This window comes from Microcaecilia unicolor, chromosome 7, assembly GCF_901765095.1.
Source record: "Microcaecilia unicolor chromosome 7, aMicUni1.1, whole genome shotgun sequence".
Lineage (NCBI taxonomy): Eukaryota > Metazoa > Chordata > Amphibia > Gymnophiona > Siphonopidae > Microcaecilia > Microcaecilia unicolor.
Window position 1 is genome coordinate 31,644,441 of NC_044037.1, and position 23,243 is coordinate 31,667,683.

The window sequence follows — 23,243 nt, forward strand, 5'->3', positions numbered from 1 at the left end:
TTTTTTTTTTTAATGATCCTCTCCTGTGGAGACTGAGGCATAATCCTGTGATCACCAGAGTACAGCTAGCAACACAACACATTAAATATTTGACCTTTGCCAATTATATTTTTCTGGGGTTTTTTGACAGACCTGCCCCTATCTCTGCCGGAGTTTTTGAGGGAATTTGATTATCATTATAATTCAGGGTTAAGTGGTGTGATTGCCATGTAAGTCCACTTTTAAAAGTAATAAATAGAAATAAAACAGAGAAAATAAATTCAGGGTTGAAATTAAATTATCAAAAAACACTAGCTCAATCAGCCTTAATCGTTAGCAGTGTGGAAGTGATACATTTCCAATTGATATGATACCCAGAAATCCAGTTTGTTATTATGAACCTATTAAACAATTCTGTCCAAGATTATTTTGTTAACTGGGTGATGTAAATCAATTTACCATTACACCCAGTGTAATGCTAATTTTTCAGTGCCCATGCCTTCTTTGGTTTGAAGAGAAAGAGAGTGTATTTATTTCGTTTGGCATTTATTTATTTTATTTATTTATTTGTAACATTTGTATCCCACATTTTCCCACCAATTTGCAGGCTCAATGTGGCTTACATTTGCCGTAGTGGCGGTTGCCATTTCCGGGTAACAAAATTACAAATGGTGTTGCGTTAAGGTGCATACATACATGGCAACCTAGATGGAACATCACATACGTGGAACAGTTCGTGGTATATATATATACCGTGTGCATACATACATGGCATGTAAAACGATATTAGTTAACTGGAGGGTGCTGGATCCCCCAAATCTCACTAAGTGGCATAATCTGTTATATACTGTGATGGTCATAGAAAGGTACGAAGTAGTGCATAACCAACTTAAGCCATATGGGAGCCAGTATTAGATCAGTTCCTTATCTCTTGCTGAACTATACAACGAACTTGACTTGAGTTTAGCTAACCATCAAATTATCCCAACTGACTCTGTACCATGCATCTTGTTCCCATCATATAATCTGCTCTTGGTCCCTCAGCTATATGGTAAGCCATATTGTAGAAACTCTTTAGCATCATGTCTGTTAGTTGAATGTTCTAATGCATGCTTATTAGGTGTATCATTAGTATTTTGTTAACATTGCATTATTTTTATTGTTTTTATTTTTTTGTTACATTTGTACCCCGTGCTTTCCCACTCATGGCAGGCTCAATGCGGCTTACATGGGGCAATGGAGGGTTAAGTGACTTGCCCAGAGTCACAAGGAGCTGCCTGTGCCTGAAGTGGGAATCGAACTCAGTTCCTCAGGACCAAAGTCCACCACCCTAACCACTAGGCCACTCCTCCACTGTTGCTACTATTTGAGATTCCACTAGCAACATTCCATGTAGAAGTCGGCCCTTGCAGATCACCAATGTGGCCGCGCAGGCTTCTGCTTCTGTGAGTCTGACGTCCTGCACGTACGTGCAGGACGTCAGACTCACAGAAACAGAAGCCTGCGCAGCTTTCTACATGGAATGTTGCTAGTGGAATAGCAACATTCCATGTAGAATCTCCAATAGTAGCAACATCTCCAATAGTATCTATTTTATTTTTGTTACATTTGTATCCCGCGCTTTCCCACTCATGGCAGGCTCAATGCGGCTTACATGGGGCAATGGAGGGTTAAGTGACTTGCCCAGAGTCACAAGGAGCTGCCTGTGCCTGAAGTGGGAATCGAACTCAGTTCCTCAGTTCCCCAGGACCAAAGTCCACCACCCCAACCACTAGGCCACTCCTCCACTCATTCTTGGTTATTTTTCTGTCCTGCCAGTGCTATGGTGCAATCCTGCTCTGCACCTGGCTACTTTCAGGATGTAGAAGGATTTAAAATTTCTGGCCAATACATCTGGCCATTTGGTATTTGTTTTCCAGTGCTGTCAAATGTGTATATTTTTGATACTGTTTCATGCTAGTTCTATTATTAGGTTTCAGTTTACTGTTTTCAAGTTTCCCTCATTTATTGTATTTGTTTATTCTTGGTTATTTTACTGTTGTTATGCTGTACACTGCCTTGGGTAAATCTCTTCATAAAGGCAGTTAATAAATCACAATAAACAAATAAAAATAAATATGGTTGGCTATAACGCATAGGGGGCCCATAGCTGGGTCCTTAATGTGAGGTCTTAGTATTATAGGAATGCACTTGGTAAATACATAAAAAAAATTACAATGGGTATGACTTAGTATCCCTGGTGATAGTGCAAGGAATGGCATCACCCTCGGGGAATAAATTTCTTTGTGAAACTTTTGTTTATAACAGCGGGGAGGGAAGATGTTAATATTGGGCTCCCCCTTTCCACTCTAGGATTATCACTGTCTTTCCACTTACTCTCCAGTGCCCCAAATTGTGGAGTGCTGAAAAACCAGTGGTGTTTAGTATTTTTACCACCTCTCTAAACTATCATATATAATATAACGGCTTTAGAGAGATAAAATACAAGGCCACACATATGGGAAAGTGAAGTTAGAGATTTTTTTTTTATTACTCACCAAGAGAAAGTCACAGTTACAAATTTTAACTTCTCATGGGGGGTGGGGGGGGGGGGGTCACAGAGCCACAACACAATTGTGATGCTTGCATCTGAGACTCCCCCAGATAAGGTCTGGTACATGCAGTTTTATACAGGTAACATAAGTACATAAGTCATGCCACACTGGGAAAGACCAAGGGTCCATCGAGCCCAGCATCCTGTCCACGACAGCGGCCAATCCAGGCCAAGGGCACCTGGCAAGCTTCCCAAACGTACAAACATTCTGTACATGTTATTCCTGGAATTGTGGATTTTTTCCCAAGTCCATTTTGTAGCGGTTTATGGACTTGTCCTTTAGGAAACCGTCTAACCTCTTTTTAAACTCTGCTAAGCTAACCGCCTTCACCACGTTCTCCGGCAATGAATTCCAGAGTTTAATTATGCGTTGGGTGAAGAAATATTTTCTCTGATTTGTTTTAAATTTACTACACTGTAGTTTCATCGCATGCCCCCTAGTCCTAGTATTTTTGGGAAGTGTGAAGAGAAGCTTCACATCCACCTGTTCCACGCCACTTATTATTTTATATACCTCTATCATGTCTCCCATCAGCCGTCTCTTCTCCAAGCTGAAAAGCCCTAGCCTCCTTAGTCTTTCTTCATAGGGAAGTCGTCCCATCCCCGCTGTCATATTATAGTACCTATTGAATAGTATAATGTAGTGGTTTTTACTAATTGGCTAGGCTAATATGTTGGTTATTATTTCTGAGAAAGTCTAAATTAGCTTTACTGTTCCTAGTAACTACAGTCATCTTTCAGGAGAATTTTCCATTTCTACATTTCTCCGAAACACCTGCACCACCAGGTTGCCACACAACACTAATTTAAACTTGCAGGCCTTGCACCTTCAACCCCCCTTCCTCATTCTCATCACCGCAAGGGTGTCTCAACTCTTTCCATTGCTGGAGTTCAAGTTAGTGTCACTTCAGACTTTGGCCTGTCAGTTCTACTGTCTTTTTCATACCCTGAACCATAGTGTAGAGAATGGTTCATAATATACAAAGGTTAAGGAGGGAGGGAGGAAGAGGCAGGAGAAAATAAAAATGTAGTTGATCAAAATATTAATGAAGCAAGGGGCGGAGTCAAGATAGCAGCACTCTAGACTGCAAGAGTTTGACATTTTTTTCCCCCTATTGAGTATTTTTTTCCTTTTCTTTTACTTCTGCGGTTCCGAAGATAAATGGGAAAGCTTTGCCTCGTTCCCCAGCTCTTTTGGTGTCTACCTTACCGCTGCAAACGCTGAACTCCTTTGCAGTGTTGCAAATCTTGAAAAGTAGGGTGCCATATTCTACTGCTCCATCTCTAATTGAGGGAGATTTGGACCGCTTGGGAGGCGAGAGTAGTCTCGGCCCCCACCAACAGTTGCAAGTGGCACCGCAATTTGCCCAGCAGAGGTGCCTGAAGATGTCCTCACCGAACCAAGTTAGGCAGTGGCAGGATTACCCATGGAGCTGAAGAATAGCCTCGTTGGAGTGGTTTCTGCTCAGTGGGAACTCGGCTTCAAACTGTGGGAGCATTGGTAACGCAGAAGACATCTGTGTCTGTAGTAACATCATCTGAACCCACTCTTCCTCTGCTCAAACTGCCTGTTACTACCTTGGAATCATTGTGGAATGTGCTGATAAGATTAGATACTTCTCTTCCTGCATGCTCACCTGGCCTGACGGTCTTAGGAAAAGAACTACAAAATAAAACTCAATCTACAGAGAAACAACTAGAGATGCAGGAGAGATTAGAGATCTTGAAAAAGAGGTAGAGGGGATAAAGACTTTAAATAACAATGTGGTTAAGGACAAAATGGTGTCCGAGGATTGAATATTTGGGAAAATTATGCAAGGTGCCTGAAGCTTAGAATCCTGAATTTTTCAAGGGTGCAGGGTATGTCGCTGCTAGATTTCTTTAAGTGCTATTTGATTGAAGTTTTCAAAACATCACCAGATTTGTTGTCCCCAGTATCAAGGGCTTACTATCTCCACTCTGGTTTTCATTCAGTTCGTCAGGGTGAATCAGTGGAAGTATTAGAACTATTAGATTCCAACTTGACAGCTATTTTGAAATCCTCTGATCCCCTTGTCATTAGGAAACTCATTTTGTTGGTCACTTTGGTGTTGGAACAAGTTCTTTATTTTCCTAATATCCAAACCTTATATGGAACAAAACAGGGGCTTATCTGGACTCCGGCGGTAGGGGGGGCCAGAGCCAGAGTCAGACTCCGAACTGAATTCAACAGCTATACAGCACAGGCTGGTCATGGGGGACGAAGAACTTTACAGACCTCGGGTCGGCTGGCGGGGGTTGGGGTCCCCCACCAGCTGAAGAAATATTTTTAAAGGCAGCGGCACTGGCAGGTGGAAGCGGACCTCGGCTGGCGGGGGTTGGGGTCCCCCGCCAACAAAAGTAAGCAACAGCTGCGGGGGAGGGTTGACGGCGGTAGGGGGGTCCAGGGCGAAATCTGCGGAGGCCCAGGCCCCTGTGGCCCCATGCAGATACGCCCCTGGAACAAAAATTTGGATCTTCCCAGATCAACACACACAAACTTTTTCTTGCTATACATACTGAAATGCAGGTCTTAGGTGCTTCTTTTTCCCTTAGATATCCCGGTAAATGCTGGTTAAATATTTAGGAAAGAATTCAACAGTTGAGAGCTTTTCTTGATGCAAAAAAAAAAAATTTGATTCCAGCTACTTCCACATCAATGCCTAATGTAGGTGAAAATGGTTGAACTGTTTATTATTGGATTTACTGAGTGTTGAAGTCAATACTGATACTGGTAATACTTTCTTCTTATAACTCCCTTTTGTTTGTCTGTTCCTTCCCCCCCCCCCCCCCCCCTCGATTCGGGGACTAATGGCAAATTTCTTGAACGATGTATTTTCTTTTTTCTGTTTTTCCTCTTAAGACTCATTTTTTTTTATTTGAGACTCCACTAGGCAGTCTGATGGTTTTAAATGAAAGAGATGCAGTGAAAAATGAACAGTAACGTGGCAGCACCTTTTAGTAAATCTCATCCAAAGTTTGTAAAAAGTCCCCATTAAAAATGGCGCTTTCATTAAATGTACATTGTTATATTAACTCATGTTAATTAACATATGTTAGTAATCTAGGCCTCATGTGTTTTGGGGGCAGTTTTAAGGAAGACCTGGGTAAATATGCAACTGCCACACATGAAATTAAAACTTTGGTTAAATATTTACAGTGTAACAATAATGTTATCTCTGGCTTCTAGGTGAAATTGTGAAAGCAGCCAGTGACCTGGAGAGGCTACATGTCATCTGCATCCTGGACATCTGTCATTTGGGTGGGGATAAAGTAGAAGTCTGTCTAAACAGAATATATAAGCCAACAGTGCCACCTTGAACTGTTACACTGCAAGATTCATGTGGATCAGGACTGTTCTATTTTAATATGAGTGTATATGTTTTACTTTGCAGTTAGGTTAAGTGTTATTTCATTTATCATTTGCTTTGTGTATAGATATAGATCACATTTTGTTTGTGTTCTGTTGCGAAGATGCAGAAGAGGTTGATATGGCATGTCTCCTGGTGGGATTTTCCACCCTTTTTAAAACCAGTTTGTAATGTATAATTGGTGAATGATAAATGGATTAAGATTACGAGGAAGACCAATACCAAATGTCTATATTAGAATCAGAGATGTTACAGTGAATAACCATTTCATTTTAAATAATGAAACTGTTGAAGCAAAGATGCAACTCTAAATTATTTTCTTAAACTATTTGTTATGTAAATATATACATATGTGTGTATATAGTCAGTCATTTTTTAAGCATGTAAAGAAAAGGTGTGCTTTTACTCATTTTAAATAATTTAAGGCTTAAAATAAAATATGTGACAGTTTCAGAAGCATGTCTTAATAATCAATAATGAGAACTTTTTTGCAAACAAAGCATGGATAATCTTGTTTACTTCCAAGTTCATTATAAATTATTGTTGAGAGCTCACTGTACCTCCAGAACCTGAGAAATAATAATACCAGCTAAATTACGTTCGATTACAATATTTAGGACCCTGTTTAGTAAGGTGTGCTAGTGTTTTTAACACATTCACAAAATTAGCGCACGCTGTGTAGGAGCCCATAGGAATATAGTGGGCGTCTACAAAGCGCAAGCTAAAAACGCTAACGCACCTCCAGTGCGGCTTAGTAAACAGGGCCCTTACTGTTTTATTGTTTGATGTATTTTGGAAATTGCTTTGAATTGAATGAAGAATCCATGTTTTATCTAGTAAATGTGCACACCCTGTTTACCTCTATTTTAAGACCACTGTTTTCTATATCTCTCCAGTTTAATAATGGATGTTATTTTCAGTTGTTCAGACGTTTGCATTCAAAGAGAAACCATGCTTTTCTTGCACTTAACTTTTGAGATCTGTTCTCCCTTCATCAGGTCATTGCAGAATTTGCTAAAGATAAAGTTACCCATGTATGCAAGTAAATTTCAGTCCATATTACAGTGGTGGTATGTTGGTATTTACTTTCAAAGCAGAAGAAAATTGTAAAGTAAAAGGATTCAGGAAATGTGCCTCCAGAGGAGTGAGAAAACCAAGGGATCTTTTCCATAATCTTTGCAGAAACATCCTCGTGCAGAAAGTTCTCAGCCCTCCCACTTCGACATTTTTCTGATGCATATATGAACATTCCATTTTACAATCTCTGATACTTTGTGCACTAGGGAACATCATAATGGCTCCTAAGCAGCAAGTTATGGCACGAAAGGGTATCTCTACGTAAGAGAAAGTGGACATGCTTCTCAGGGATGTTCTAAAACACCAAAGGAGTATCTTTGGTGTAGCAAAATAACAGCTCTGTGCCTATACAAAAAAAAAACATGGTTGGGATCTATCACAAGCTGACTGGCGTCTTTCACAGCAATAGAGATGTGGCGGGAACTCGGCAAAAATGTGAAGCTGAAGGCAAGTGGCAGCTCCCATCCTGCCCAAGAGACATTGAGCGCTATTGAGAGTGGCAGCTCCCATCCTGCCCAAGAGACATTGAGCGCTATTGAGAGCAGCAGGTCCTTCTGACCCTAGATGAGGAAGCAGTGCATTGAGCCTGCCATGAGTGGGAAAGCGCGGGGTACAAATTTAACAAAAAATAGGGGATCTGGGCACATCTTGCCAGCCAGGTGGAAACAGTAAGTGTTACCTCTCATATATAGCTGTACAGGCACCCAAATCCCTATCCTCCCAGCCCTGTTCATTATATACTTTGGACAACAGGTACCAGTGTGTCATGTAAATGGTACATGGTCTGTAAAACAGGCTTCTTTATTTTGTGTCAGTTGCACTTTGTCAATACTTTAACCCCCAATCCTTTCACCCTCTTATACTGTCCCTTTTGATTACAAGACTTGATTACTGTAATATTATTTACCTTGTCTGCCCTCGTTATCAGTTTAAAAAGTTGCAATCTCTGCACAACACTGCCATTTGTTTTCTCTGCCATGCACGTTGATTCGAACGCTCTTTTCCCCTGTTAAAAACTCATTACTGGCTTCCTGTTAAGCAAAGAATCCTGCTCAAACTTCTTATACTTACCTTCAGGGTTTTTTGGCTAGGTCTTCTGTGTTATCTTTTGGCTCTTACCATTCCCTGTTCTCCTGCTTGCACTTTATGTTCAATTAACAACCATTTTTTGGTCCTCCCCAGACCAAAAAAAGGCCAGCTTTGAATTAACATACCACTGTGCCTTTTTCTTTGCTACCCCTTTCACTTGGAACTAAAGAAATTTGAGGTGAATTATCTCATGAAAATTTAAAGTAGCCTTAAAGATGTTTTTTTTTTTTTTACTTTAGCTTTTGATACCAGTAGCTGAGCTTCTTTGGACCATCTCGTTACAGAAGTACCCTACCCCCTTTTTGTTTCTCTCCTTTCCTTACCCCCTTCCCCCCTGCTCAGGTCTCTTCCCCTTCTCTGACTTTTAACTTGTGGATAGCTTTTATCTTTCGTATATGACTATTGTAGTTCTTTTCTGTCCTTTTCAATTTTTTTATGTAAACCGCTTTGATCTGCTAAGTTAGCAAAGGTGGTATAGCAAATGCTAAATAACTAACTCATGGTGTGGGGTGTCTGTGTCACCTAACCTGGTGCTACTGTGCAAACTGTGTTTGCGGAGCAGGGGTAATACTAGGCCCCACAGGCTCCTGTTTAACAACACCTTGTATGCACTCATTCCATCCATTGGTCGTTATTAAAAGTCATGCTGCTTCCAAGGCAAGGCCTGTCATACCCCCCATTGTGAGTGTAAATCAGGGAGGGCAAGGGGAGGTTTTTGCCCATTTATCGATGATGCTTTGTATGTCTTATGGAGATGCAGGTTTAGGGAAGAGCTACAAGATATCTGTGTCAATGTCTGCAAGAGGTACACAAGTGTCACCATACTGGGACAGACCAAAGTCAATCGAGCCCAGTATCCTGTTTCCAACAAAATCCCAAATGAGTAAAACTTTATGCTGCTTATGCCAGGAATAAGCAGTGAATTTTCCCGTCCACTTTAATAATGATTTCAGACTTGTCCAGACACTTTTTTTTAACCCTGCTATGCTAACACTTTTACTACATTCTCTGGCAACGAATTCCAGGGTATTTGAACACTTCTTCACTTGACAGTTCATCTCTCAGCTAGTCCATTAAGTGCCACTTCATCACCACCACGGATATTCCATTATGCAGCGACACATCGGGTATTCAAGCTAAATGAATTCAAATTATATGCGCAGACAACTTGCAGCAAATGGGGGGGGGGGGTAGTTGAAGAAGAGCGTCAACATACTGTGCAAGTCACCTCCAAGGACCTCTGAAGATCTAACAGGTTGATGGTATCCTTGCGACAGTCCATAGAAAAACTAGTAAGAGAATGTGAGCTTGAATGGCACTTCCAATATTAACACTATAGGCACTTTTTTATCTTTATGAAATCCCACAAAGCCTTCAAAGTCACCGTTAAAATGCACCCACATAAATTAGAGTTGGCAGCCCACGGTGGTGAGGGAGTGGAGCAGCAGGAAAGCCAAGGGGTGGCTGGCTCTTTTTGGCCATTGGAAATCTGGGTGTTGGACTCCTCCTCAAGCTGCTGGTGAGACCGACGACAGCTACAACGGACATACTGTGGTCTGCTATGGAGCACCTTTATTTGGTATGTGCTAATTTTGTGACCGTTTCCTTGAGTTCTTCGACTTAAGCTGCAAACCCTTGAGACATTGACCCAGCAGCACTCTTCTAGGCTGGAACTGTTGGAGAAACCTTCATCGGAGTCTAAAACCTTGTTTCTGAGAAAAATTGAGAATTTGGACAAACAAAATAAGAGTTTAAATTTAAGGTTTTTTAACGGTCCTGTTTGTAGATTGTTGGGACCCCAAGAACTCTTTAAAAATGTCTTAATAACAATTTTGAAGATACCAGCTGCTAGTATCTCTCCTGTTCAGAAAATATATTATTTATCAATTTCAGAATCTTTGTCGAAAGGTGATGGGAAGGATTTATATTTATCTGAATTATTAGAATCATTGGAAATAGAAATTTCTGGAAGAGCTACTTTGCTTGTTTCCTTTGTTTTATTACAGGATAAAGAAATGGTGTTAAGACTTTTTCAGGTTAAAGAATGTCACTTTTTTAGGTGACAAGATATTAGTATTTCCTGATGTCTCAAGATGGACACAACGTAAGAGGAAGAGATTCTTGATGTATAGACAAGCTGCTGTTTCATTAGGGGCAGGTTTTCAATTATGTTTTCCTTATAAATGTTTTATTTCTTATGAGGGAAAGAGAGTTGTTTATGAACCAGCCCAACTTTTTTTAGGGGGGGGGGGAGGTAGGGGTGTTTCTGTGGCACCTTCAAGTGCTTCCTAGTGTAGTTAGGTCATCATGGAACCTTTTTTACCAGGCTGCGGTAAAAGGGGCCCTGCAGTGGCATTGATGTGTGGATTCACCACGCGCCAAGGCCCCCTTTACCACAGCGGGGTTTAAAAAAAAAAAAAAAGGAAATAGCTGTGCGGTAAGTACAAACTTGCTTAGACAATTCCTATTTAGGAGGCAAGTAAAGGCTCCGTCGCTAACCGGGCAGCGCACAGCACTGCCCAGTTACTGCCGGGTAAGCCCCCAGTGGTAAAAATAAAAATTATTTCCAGTCATACTGGAGATGGCATGCAGTGGGGGTGGCACTACCGCTGGCTCCTGCCGTGGGCTGGCGGTAGTGCTGCATTGGTAGCTCTACCGTGGCATTGCAAAAGAGCCCCCCTGTGTGTTATCTGCAGGGTTAGTCTCCTTTTATTGTAGCAAGTCTTTATTTCCATTTCCTCATGGAGTTTTCCCTCCCAGCTTGTACTCTTATTTCCCTAGTAACTGTTCAGTTAATGATGTTAATTAGCATGTTCAATAGTTCTACTATTTCTTTCAAAGTGGTTTTGTTTTACTTTGCGTATTGTAAATGCAAATAGAAAAAAAAATGCACCCACATATATTTACTGCTGCTCAGCAGCAGGTCTAAATGAACATAGTTAAAGTGTACGTTTAAGTACATAGTTGAGTTGCACACATATTCTGTGACTGCCTGCACTCTGCTAAAGCTATGCCCCTGAATCCGACTACAAGTGGGTCATGTAAAACTGTGCACCGTCTTGTCTCAATGCTCAGTTTTATTCATGCAGCTTTGGGGGTAATATTTTGAGGCCTTGTATTTGCATTAAACAGGTTTGGGATGTCCCAGGCCTGTATCACACAGTCCATCCGTCCACACAGTGACATGAGGAGTATGAAAGAATGGATGTGTGGTGAGGTACTGCCCTGGCCACTTGCATCTTGATGGCTGTGTGCTAGGCTATGGCGCACAGACATTTGGGGTTATGGTGGTGTCGATATGTGCACTTCTTATCTATGAGCCAGCTGATAGTGATCTGTCCACTTTCAAAACGGTCATATATCCCTAAGTGCCAGGACGGCAGGAGTCATGGCAGGATCCAGGGAAGCGGGGAAGATATTTATGATCTCCCCCTGTGTGTTGCACACTGCTTGCATATTAACAGAGTGGAAGGCCTTTCTCTTGTCATAGGTGTGCTCTCTCCCTCTTGGGGTCCTGAGAGCCACATGGGTGCAGACAATGACACAGAGGGGAAGTGGGCTGCTTTGTAGAATTGGGTGAGTATGGAATTTCTGGTTCTGGGGGAATGCAACATAGCGGTGTGTGTGTGAGAAGGGCAGTGAGGAACCATGTGATGTACTGGGAGATGGCTGACTGGCTGAGGCCTGCAGTGGCTACCAGGACAATCTAAAAACTGCCAGTAGCAAGAGAGGCTAGTGCAGAAGTGACTGTGAGGTGCACGGTTTGACCCCCATGAGTATGGTACGAGATGAGGCTCCAACTGTTGGCAACTCCCTATGCACTGCTCAGTGAGGCCAAGAAACTATTCTGGGCTAAATATCCTGTGGTAAGGCTCTCCAGGTATGCCTCATACAGCATGGCCTCCACAGCCCACACTTCAGATGGCACACCCAGTCTGCTCCCCACTGACACCCATACTGACACACAGTGCAGCAGCAGAGACACTGAGGGGCAACAAGCCACTACTCACAATCACCACTTCACTTGCACATACACACCCCCGGGTGCAGACACAAGACTGCACGTGGGGCTAGAAGGGCAGCAGGGCAGACGCAAACAGGAACTCGGGGCAGAGACAGGGATGGATGTAGAGGGGGCTCACAGGTGGGCATGGGAAAGAGTAGCAGGGGAGAGGTTATGGCACGGTGGGACCAATATGGTTCAAAGATGGACAGACCCGATTGGACTATCAGCTCTCCTCTGGTCAGCACAAACATAAGCTGTCTCAAAAACGTATTGCACGGCATTTATTCGCTCTTTATAGCAGGTGTAAATCCTGATGTTTTTCTTGCATTCCCTGCACATTAACATACTACCCAGCATCAATGATGCATGTCAGGAACAGCGCATCACTTATGATGTGACATACCTCCTGTTATTTTCAATGTTTTTGCCTCATCCACATTTTCTCTGGCCTGTTCTAAAATTGTGTTTTATACATTTTGGGGGTCTAGGCATGGATGTGCCGGGATGTGCGCATTGTAAAAAATGAATAGCACTTTTAAAATGACCACCATAGTGTATTTGGATTTCAGAAAGCCTTTGTCAATCTCCTGAGAGATTTCTCAGTCAGTTTAAAAGTCATGGGATAAGAGGCAAGGTCCTACAGTGGACTAGAAATTGAAAGACGAAAATGGAGAATAGGACTAAATGGTCAGTTTTCCAAATTGAAATGGTTCAATAGTGGAGCGCGTCAAGGATCTGTGCTGTTTAGTGTATTCAAAAATGACCTGGAGACATGAGTGACAAGTGAGGTAATGAAAGCTGTAGATGACACAAAATTATTCATGGTTGGTAAAATAAAAAAAAAAAGGCTGAGGATTATGAAGATTTGCAGAAGGGTCTTCTGAAACTGTGTATCTAAATGGCAGACAATTTAATGTGGACAAGCGTAAAATGATACACAAAGGGGAAAAATAATCCCAACTAAAGGTGTAAAATACTGAGTTCGGATCACCAGCCAGGAAGGTCTTGCAATCAGGGCCGGTCTTAGGCAGAGGCGACCAAGGCGACCGCATAGGGCCCCGCGCCTAAGGGGGCCCCGCGCAGCGCCTCAACTCTGCCTCGCTCGTGCCTCCACTCCGACCTCCGCCGCTGCTTGCCTTAGTCGCCTGAGATGATCCCCCATTCCCGCGGCTCGGCCACTCCGCTCCCGCCACCACTGGCGCGGCATCCACCCCCGGCTTGGGCTCGCTACCAATTGTAGTGGACTTGAACTGAATAATTTCTGGGGAGGGGAGGTTTCATGATAGCATTGTGCTTATTATTTCAATCAGTTTTTTTTGTACAAGTTTAGCTTCATTTGTCTTTATTTGAAATTTCGTAAACAAAAAAATGTTCTAAAAATGGAATAATCTTATCCATGGGGTGGAGCTAGGGTGGGGGCGGAGCTAGGGTGGGGCGGGGCTAGGATGGGGCCCCACCAAATTGGTCTGCATAGGGCCCTGCACTTGCTAAGACCGGCCCTGCTTGCAATCATTTTTAGTCCAGGGTGCTGTGACTTCCAAACAAGCAAATAGAATGCTAGAGATTGTTCATAAATCAGCGGTTCCCAAACCTGGTCCTGGAGGCACCCCAGCCAGTCAGGTTTTCAGGATACCCAAAACTTGCAGCATGCCTCCAAAGACCTCTGAACAATGCTCCATAACTCATCCAGCAACTCTGCAATCTACTACTACTACTACTTATTGTTTCTGTAGAAGGTGCCAAAGCCCGGAATGGAGTGGAGGAGTGGCCTAGTGGTTAGGGTGGTGGACTTTGGTCCTGGGGAACTGAGGAACTGAGTTTGATTCCCGGCACAGGCAGCTCCTTGTGACTCTGGGCAAGTCACTTAACCCTCCATTGCCCCATGTAAGCCACATTGAGCCTGCCATGAGTGGGAAAGTGTGGGGTACAAATGTACCAAAAAAAAAAAAATCGAGGCCACTGTAAACTAGAGAGATCATCGGCAATTTGATTATATACACCCAGAAAACATTTAGCAGTCAAAGTTAAATTCAATACTAAATAATGCAAAACTAACAGTCTCAAAACCTCCGTCAGGTACTGCCTGTTTGTTAATAGCTTCAAGAACAGCCATATTATCCTCACACCAAACTACCACTTTATTGGCTAACTGAGCACTCCAAATCATAAAAGCAGACCAGACATGGATAAATTCCAATAATGCCACATTCTTGCGTGAACCCTGCTGAAACCAAACCATTGGCTACTCCGCACACCGGGCACCATGAAAATACAGCCCAAAACCCCATCCCCAGATGCACTGGGAAACAATTCCAAATCCCAAGAAGAAACCGCCAGCCTCTGGATATTGCGGATTCCATTAAAGTTTTTGAAAAAAGACTCCCAAATTTGCAAGTCTTCCTTTACTCGAAACAGAATCCTGATAAAATGATGTTTCCAGACAATACCCGCCGTCAACTGCGTCAAATGATTAATGAATTCTCTCCCCATATAAATAACATGACAAGCAAAATTGAACAAAGCAAAGACTGAATTTGTTGCAGTGTGCGCTTTTTTTTTTTTTACAACAGAAGCGTGGTCAATCACATCCAGCAATTTCTGAACTTTCTCCACTGGCAACCGAGCCTCTATGCTTCTGGAATCCATCTCAATACCTAAAACTGTTAAAAACTGTTTTGTTGGCCCTTCAGATTTTTCCACTGCTAATGGCACACCCAGCAATTTTGAGCTGAATATTCAAAAGTCTCCACTAAATCAGCACATTCAGTGGTACCAACTGGTCCTACAAAAAAGAAAATCATCCAAATAATGGATGATAGTCCTGGAATTACCAGCAACCTGCTCCACTACCCAGTGTAAAAAAGTAGAAAATGTTTCAAAACACACGCAGGCTACTGCACAGCCCATAGGCATGCACCAGTCAAAATGAAAGGAGCCCTTGAACTCAAAGCCTAAAAGAAAGAGTTGGGATGGATAGGCAATAAGTGAAATACTGCCTCAATATCTTCTTTCACTAGCAAAGCCCCTGACCCAGCCTGTTGCAACAGATTAAGAGCATCATCAAATACGTATACTGTACAGAACACAATACTGGTTCAAGGAGATCGTTCACACTCCCCCCTTCCGGGAAAGATAAATTGTGAACTTCCCTTTTCGATACTGATGCTAATGCATTCTTGTATTCTGCTACAACCTTACAGTTCAGTGCGGATCACATATAACAAGAGTTCAGACAAAACCTGAAGTCAAGATCGGGAGGCGGGGCTGGTGGTTGGGAGGCGGGGATAGTGCTGGGCAGACTTATACGGTCTGTGCCAGAGCCGGTGGTGGGCAGCGGGACTGGTGGTTGGGAGGCGGGGATAGTGCTGGGCAGACTTATACGGTCTGTGCCAGAGCCGGTGGTGGGCAGCGGGACTGGTGGTTGGGAGGCGGGGATAGTGCTGGGCAGACTTATACGGTCTGTGCCCTGAAGAGCACAGGTACAAATCAAAGTAGGGTATAAAAAAGCAGCAAATATGAGTTATCTTGTTGGGCAGACTGGATGGACCGTGCAGGTCTTTTTCTGCCCTCATCTACTATGTTACTATGTTATGGATAATCCTGAGGGGTGAAATGACATTCTCAAAAAGAGGTTTAGAAAAAGGGCCCAAGGAAAGCACTTTGAACTATTTTTCCCAAACAATGTCTTTGTCTTTCCATTGAAACTGCATTGGAACAGGAACACGGTTCAATCGAGCCCTCCACGGGAACTTTAAACCCTTGCACAAAACCATCCCATAAATACAGGGCTGCATCCTTCTTTGGATAACAAGCCAACCAATCCTTCGGATCATCCAGTTTAATGGGGGACGGTGCTTTGCGAAACCACTCCTCCTGATGTGGCCTGTTCCCTGGAAATCTCCCAGAGGAAGGCAAGGAGGGCACACATTTGAATGCTGGGTACAATCCACCGCACAAGGAGCATTTGTGATGAAATCTACAGGCAGGCTGCTCACATCATCCTCCATTGAAATGAAAACAAACATTAGTTAAACCCAGATTCTGATGAATACCCAATGTACCTTGTGACACATTAGAGAATGCAGAAGAACATGAGGACCCTTGCCTGAATGCTATTCCTATAAAACCCCTCGCCCTCACAGTATTAAAACTACTCTGTCGTGCACCAGAAGCATGGATGGGCTGGTGTCATTTCTGCCAACCATAGCTCCAGATCTCTGAATTCCCATTACTCTGCTTTATCCTTAACTGCTCATCATATAGGCTCTTAAAATTAGGTCCGCATGACGCAACAAACCAGGGAATAACAGACTTAGCTGCACTCAAGATATTAATGTAGTTGTGGAACGCCAAAGTCCAATTGAAAATGGTCCTAGGCACTTTAAGGTTCTGCTTTTTGCCATCCTGCTTTCTATCATCCCCTTTCTTACGATCACTTGAGTATGATTCCTTCTCTAATAAGGAAAACAAATCCACATGTTTTCCCTGCAGAATTTTTCACGTAATTTCTGAGAGACTTGGCAATCTAATAGGGCTATAGCACATAGAGTATGCCCTTAATGAGACAATCTACCCCTGACCCCTGCAACCCTAGAAGACCCCTCTGATACAACCACTGGATCAGATTCTAGCACCTCCACCTCTTCCTTTATGACCCCAACCACTCTAGATCCTTCAGATTGCCCCTGTACCACAGACAGCCCAACCCCCCCAATCCTCATACTCACCATCCATGATCCCACTGCCAGATGCTGTATTCTGACTGGACGCTGCCACAGACTGACTCACCACTGACATTGTGCTAGCAGAGCCTCACCTCTTAATCCTGCTGTCTATCCTCATGCAATCCACGAACTGCCTGCCCAGACCTCCCAAGAGTCCCACCCCTCCCCTTACCCAATTCCTACCAGGACCCTTCGAACTGTCTGCCTCCTCCAAAAACCAGGCAGGCTTCCTAGTGACACGCTTTTGATGTCCTCTTCCCACAGCAGTACCCGAAAAACCAACCCTATTTTTTTTCTTTTTGAAGCCATAACCACTACATCTGAAAAAAAAACAACAACAACGCCCCACTATAATCAAATATGTGTATAGATTGTAGCACTCTGATAGGAAAAAAAAGTCTCAATCATAGAAAATCACGTCCCCACCCCCTTACACAAAACCCTCTGCCAGTCGCAAACCCCATGACCAGTTCCCGTAGATGAATAAAACCTCTGCACTCCACCGCAAGACTGGCAAACCCCAAGCTCTCAGAAGAAGAATTTACCCGAGAGCATCGCTGAGAGCGTAACCCACCCTCGAGGTGCCATACAAAACAGGTCAAACCAGGACGCTGAACCAGGAGGCAGCACTTCAACAGCAACACCGGAAAGCTGAGCAGGAAATAAAATGTTTGCATACCAACGTGACACCCGGCCAAAACAGAACCGCCCCTGCAAAATTAAAACTGAGTGCTGCCGCTGAAAAAAACCGGAATGATTAAGAAAACCACTCACCCAGTTTTCCTCGGTGTCCTCAGAATTGGCATCGCTGTCTGAAACTCTGCGGCAACTCTATGAACTTGCACCCCAGCAAAACATAGCACACACAGAACTGATCCTCACCCCTCACAACTTTTCCAACATGATTTCTTCTCAGCTACCACCCAAAATAAGAAATATACAGGAATATACTAGATTCCGCAAAATCCTCAAATCGTTCCTGTTCAAACAAACCCTCACAAAGAACAACCGTATCTCAAACAATTAATTATTACCTGAATTGGTTATTACTCTATTTACCATTACCCTTTTCTTTGCTTCATTTAAAATTCCAACTCATAATAGATTTTCTAAATGTTAAACATCTATAGCTATCCCAGTATGTTTATGATACTGTATTGTAAAATTGGATTCTTACAACAAATTACTTTCTTATGCATTATTCTTTGTTATGTATCCTATACTGTTTATTGTAAGCCATATTGAACTCAAACTTGTTTGGGATAATGTGGGATATAAATGTCACAAATAAATAAATAATTCCCACCTAAACCCAGCTAAACAGAGCCTCTTCTTGATTGGCTAATCATCTATCTCTACCCTCAAACCCCTAGACTCCTGCTGCGCTCACCCACTGGCTTAGGTTGTCACCCCTTACCTCCCAACCACCGTGTCCCCTACTAAAGAGTGCTGGCTCGGCCAGGCTATGTAGTACCCCGCTAGGTCTGGGGTGCTGAGCTTATTGTATTATATAGCAAATCTGGGTTTTAGAATATGTCTTCAATACTGATATATGAATAAATGCCTTCCAGTGGTCTGATAATTATGTACTGCTTCTATGACTGTCATTCCTCAGCTTAATATAATTTAAAAGTGATCCCCAGCAGTGTTTGTTCTTAACTCTGATGCAGTAGGTACATATTTTGCTTAACCTAACTGGAGATAGCAAAGGATTGTTTGTTTTAACTGTTCTCTCCCTATCAGCTGCAATGGTGGTCAAGGGTTTATTTGATAAGCTAGTGAAATGGAGCTGACACAGTCAAGGGTTATGTTGCAGGAAACAGTATCAGTTACCTGTTTGATACTGAAACGTCAAACTGCTGAGGGAGTGTGTGAACTGTTAACTGATCTACATGAGTCAAAGTACCTGCGGGGGGGGGAAATGTGCATTTTCATACTTTAAATGAATAAGAAATGACTAGCTCACCTAGGCTGCTGCTTTTTGTTATTTTAATCAAGGCTACAGCCTCAAAGACTGTTCAAGGGAACGCCTATGTGAATCTGGCCTACTTTAATGAGACTAGCAACCACACCACTTTTGATGGATGCAAATGTGGCCTGTATGGATTGAACTCACCGATGGCTAATGCCCAGGGGCTGGTTGCCATCCCTAATTCTTCTCACCTCCAAGCCTGTGATTATAACACACAGTTTACTGTCACTGGGAAGCCCTGGATTGCCCTGATAGAAAGAGGCAATTGTACGTTTTCAGATAAAATTATATTGGCCGCCAGAAAAGGTGCTGTAGCTGTTGTGATCTACAATACCCGTCGACAGGGCAGCAATCAAACTAGTCCTATGGTTCACTATGGTAAGTAGCAATCAGCTGCTGAAAGACTGTTATTTTTGTATCTGCTTTAAAACGCCGTTGGTATTTAGTGTGACCTGTGTGTCTTCCAGTGACACGCTGATATTATTTTGCTTGTCTTGCCTTTGTTCTCAGTGTACTATCTGATAATCTGCTATTGCTGTCTAAAGGACCACATTTTGATCTGTGAAGCATTCATTTGTATTTCAGTAGATCTGTTTCCTTTTTTGAGTATAAATTCTGTCTTCTGTGAAGCTGCTGAAGAGGCCTGTGAGGCTCCAGTAGCTAATACACAATAGTGTGTATAAATACACACATCTCATTTTGCTCCGGTAAAAGATAACACCGATCTGAAAACAATTTCCGAAGTGATGTGAAAGAACGGTAAGGGTTCCCCGAGAGCCTAGTGTGACATATGTTTATTAACTGGTGGTAGATGAATCTGAGAACACAATGTTTCATTGATTTCCAAAAGGAAAACCTACAGACTTTGGTTGCCTTGTCTAAACAAACAGACAAGGCTGTTAAGGATAATCTTCTCCATTGATGATCAGCATAAGGCTGAAGTCTTCTAAAAGGGACCAGGAGAATTGTTTTTTTTCTCCTCTTCATTCACTTCTGGAAACCTCGGATTAACTCTTGTTGACATATCAAGTGACATGATGCTGGTTTCGATATCGGCTTTAGTTCCCATGTTTTGGATGGCTGGCTGACTTTGTAAGAATAGTATTTGAAAAAAAATGCACGCGCTGTTTGTGCTTATACTTTTTCCTAGTGACCACAACATCTGTGTATGACTATGAATATGTAGAATGGATTTTGCTGTTTAAGCAATCGGAAACGTCTTCTGTCTTCTGTGGAGGAGTGGCCTAGTGGTTAGGGTGGTGGACTTTGGTCCTGGGGAACTGAGTTCGATTCCCACTTCAGGCACAGGCAGCTCCTTGTGACTCTGGGCAACTCACTTAACCCTCCATTGCCCCATGTAAGCCGCATTGAGCCTGCCATGAGTGGGAAAGCGCAGGGTACAAATGTAACAAAAATAATATAGATACTATTGGAGATTCTACATGGAATGTTGCTACTATTGGAGATTCTACATGGAATGTTGCTATTCCACTAGAACATTCCATGTAGAAGCTTGCGCAGGCTTCTGTTTCTGTGAGTCTGACGTCCTGCATGTATGTGCAGGACGTCAGACTCGCAGAAGCCTGTGCGGCCACATTGGTGATCTGCAAGCACAGGCAGCTCCTTGTGACTCTGGGCAAGTCACTTAACCCTCCATTGCCCCATGTAAGCCGCATTGAGCCTACCATGAGTGGGAAAGTGCGGGGTACAAATGTAACAACAAAAAAAAATATGTGCCCATCGTGACAAAGGTGAAATTTAGAGGATAGTTTGCCAGTTCCACAACTACTAATTATTTCTGTAGCCCTGCTAGATCTTCATTGTGATGTACAGATATACATAAAATATAGCTCCTGACCCAGGGAGCTTATAGTCTAGTCAAGATGTATAGACAATTGAGAGGGTTCAGAAAGTGCCCTTATGGAAACATGGTTGAAATCAACAAGACTTTGATCAAGGAGTCTATTGAGTTTTCTGAGAAAGTCTGTGTTATTTTAGAGAAAGCTGCTAGTGGTTGTTAACTAGTGGTTTAAAAATGTATTAATCGATTCCAGAAATGTTCTCTGTTAAGTGCATTGATGCTAGAGATGAAGGCTGAGTTACCTAGGAAAGTGCAGTGTAGGATCACTTTGTTGAACTCTTTCTGGATGTGACTAGGTGCAAACTGGATAACATTTTCTAACTATTTTCTGTACTTTAAAATTTAATTATTTTATTTATTTATTTGTTACATTTGTAGCCCACATTTTCCCACCTATTTGCAGGCTCTATGTTGCTTACATAGTACCGTAAAGGCGTTCGCCAGTCGGTTGATAACAAATACAAGGTTATATTGTGGTCGAATGAGGTAGGTGTGTATCAGGCACCATGAGGGTCGAAGGGAATGAAGATTGTGTATTGTCCAGTACGAGCATTGGTTATGTTGTGTTGCTGGGTGTGGGGATTTACGTTGGATCGGTGGGGTAAGCCTTTTTGAAGAGAGTGGTTTTTTAGTGATTTCCTGAAGTTTAGGTAATCGTGGATTGTTTTCACTGCTTTTGGGAGTCCATTCCTTAGTTGTGCGCTTATGTAGGAGAAGCTGGATGCGTAAGTTGTTTTGTATTTAAGTCCTTTACAATTTGGGTAATGTGAGTTTAGGTAAGATCGTGATGATCCGATTCTGTTTCTGGTTGGTAGATCTATGAGGTCTGTCATGTATCCTGGGACTACGCCATAGATAATTTTGTGGACCAAGGTCCGATTTTTTAAGATGATCCGTTCTTTGATTAGGAGCCAGTGTAGCTTTTCTCGGAGGGGTTTGGCACTTTTGAAACGTGTTTTACCATATATCAGCCTGGCAGCTGTATTTTGGGCAGTCTGGAGTTTTTTTGCGAGTTGTTCTTTACATCCCGCATAGATTCCGTTACAGTAATCTGCATGGATTAGGACCATTGATTATATTAGGTTTTGAAAAATTTCCCTCGGGAAGAAAGGTTTTATTCGTTTAAGTTTCCACATTGAATAGAGCATTTTCTTTATTACGGAGTTTACTTGGCTCTCAAGGGTAAGGTTGCTGTCGATTATGACGCCAAGTATTTTTAGGCTGTCTGAGGTAGGGAGGGTGTGTTCTGGGGTGTTTATGGTTGTGGGTTTGTACTTGTTATGTTGAGATGAGAGGATGAGGCAGTAGCGTCTTTGTGCTTCTGGTAAAATGCCATTTATTTAACTGTTGTCTATATTCTCTGATATAGGCTTCTGAGTTTATGATCACAGCACTGCCACATTTACTAACTCATTTTGTAGTGATGTGTCAGTCCTTGAATCTTTATAGATCTTCTTCTGAATAGTGAGAGATTACATCAGGAATGGGCAACCTTGATCACAGTATGCTGTTCCGCTACTGGGTGGGCCTGAATCCATCCAGGCCCACCCATTGCTATGCCACTGCGGTGCAAAGCAGTTGCTAAGGGAATTTCCTAATAAAGGTTGGATTAATGTATTTTCAAAGGTCATACTAAATGTGTAAACAATTGCAAAATATTTTACAAGTATGTAAGATGCCCTATTTTTTCCCCAGATACCATATACTGTTTGTCTATAGAATCCAGATTTTTCTGTACTTAAATGATTGCCTAATCGAGATTATCCTGTTCTCTAACCAAGTAGTAATCCAGTAGTAAAGAGTATTTGGGGTTTGTGGTGAATTATTGAAATTCAGTCACAATCGCTCATTGCAACTGAGTTCATTGGAGACCATTTCAGTTCAAAGGAAATGAGTGTTTCTTCCTCTGGTCAGGGCCAGGTTTAAGGTATTGGTGCCCAAGGCAAGACCTGAGAGCAAGCAAGAAGGAAGGTTTATCCCCCAGAGATCATAGAACATGGTTCTAAAGCAAGCACATTCAGACTCCTGTTTGTACTGGCATCTGATACCTTTGAAATTTGGCATTCTAAGCAGTTGCCTATGTTACCTATGAGAAAAACCCAACGTTGGGTCCTTAGTACCATGTTGTCAAAAAAGACAGAGGAGCTTGACATGGAAATGGTGCTCATGAGAGAATAGCTAGGATGAAGACACTGTTCTCCAAAAAGAACATTGCTGCCCACCTCAGTTTTGCCAAAGTGTTATGACAGGAAATGTGAGTCCTTGTGCCCCGACTGAGCACGGCGAAGATGGAGTGACACTGCACTCGGTCAGGCAGCCAGACAACCCCTAGCTTCACCTTGGAAGCAACCGCCGTTCCCTGAGAGTTGAGCCCTCAGGTGCGGGCAGCCACCAGGACTTCTGGAACCGGCAGGGTTGCACGGCCACTGACCCGACAGGCGAGAGTAAACACAGTCCAGGAACAAAGGGGTCAGCAGTGCAGCGAGTAATCAGGAAACAGTCCGAGGTCTGGGCAGGCAGCAACACAACGTGAAGTCAAGAAACAATCCAAGG

The 23,243-nt window shown here is 42.7% G+C and overlaps 2 protein-coding genes across 2 annotated transcripts in view; both read left to right on the forward strand.

Moving 5' to 3' along the window:
- Positions 1-6,640, forward strand: part of RADX (RPA1 related single stranded DNA binding protein, X-linked) — a 123,045-nt gene extending 116,405 nt beyond the window's left edge. The window contains exon 16 of the mRNA XM_030209267.1: positions 5,781-6,640. Coding sequence (XP_030065127.1) covers positions 5,781-5,911 — 131 coding nt within the window. The 3' untranslated portion in view covers positions 5,912-6,640. The remainder of the gene's footprint in view (positions 1-5,780) is intronic.
- Positions 6,641-18,724: 12,084 nt separating this feature from the next.
- The window catches only part of RNF128 (ring finger protein 128), a 157,985-nt gene continuing 153,466 nt past the window's right edge, over positions 18,725-23,243 (forward strand). The window contains exon 1 of the mRNA XM_030209016.1: positions 18,725-19,207. Within this exon, the coding sequence (XP_030064876.1) occupies positions 18,811-19,207 (397 nt within the window). The 5' untranslated portion in view covers positions 18,725-18,810. The remainder of the gene's footprint in view (positions 19,208-23,243) is intronic.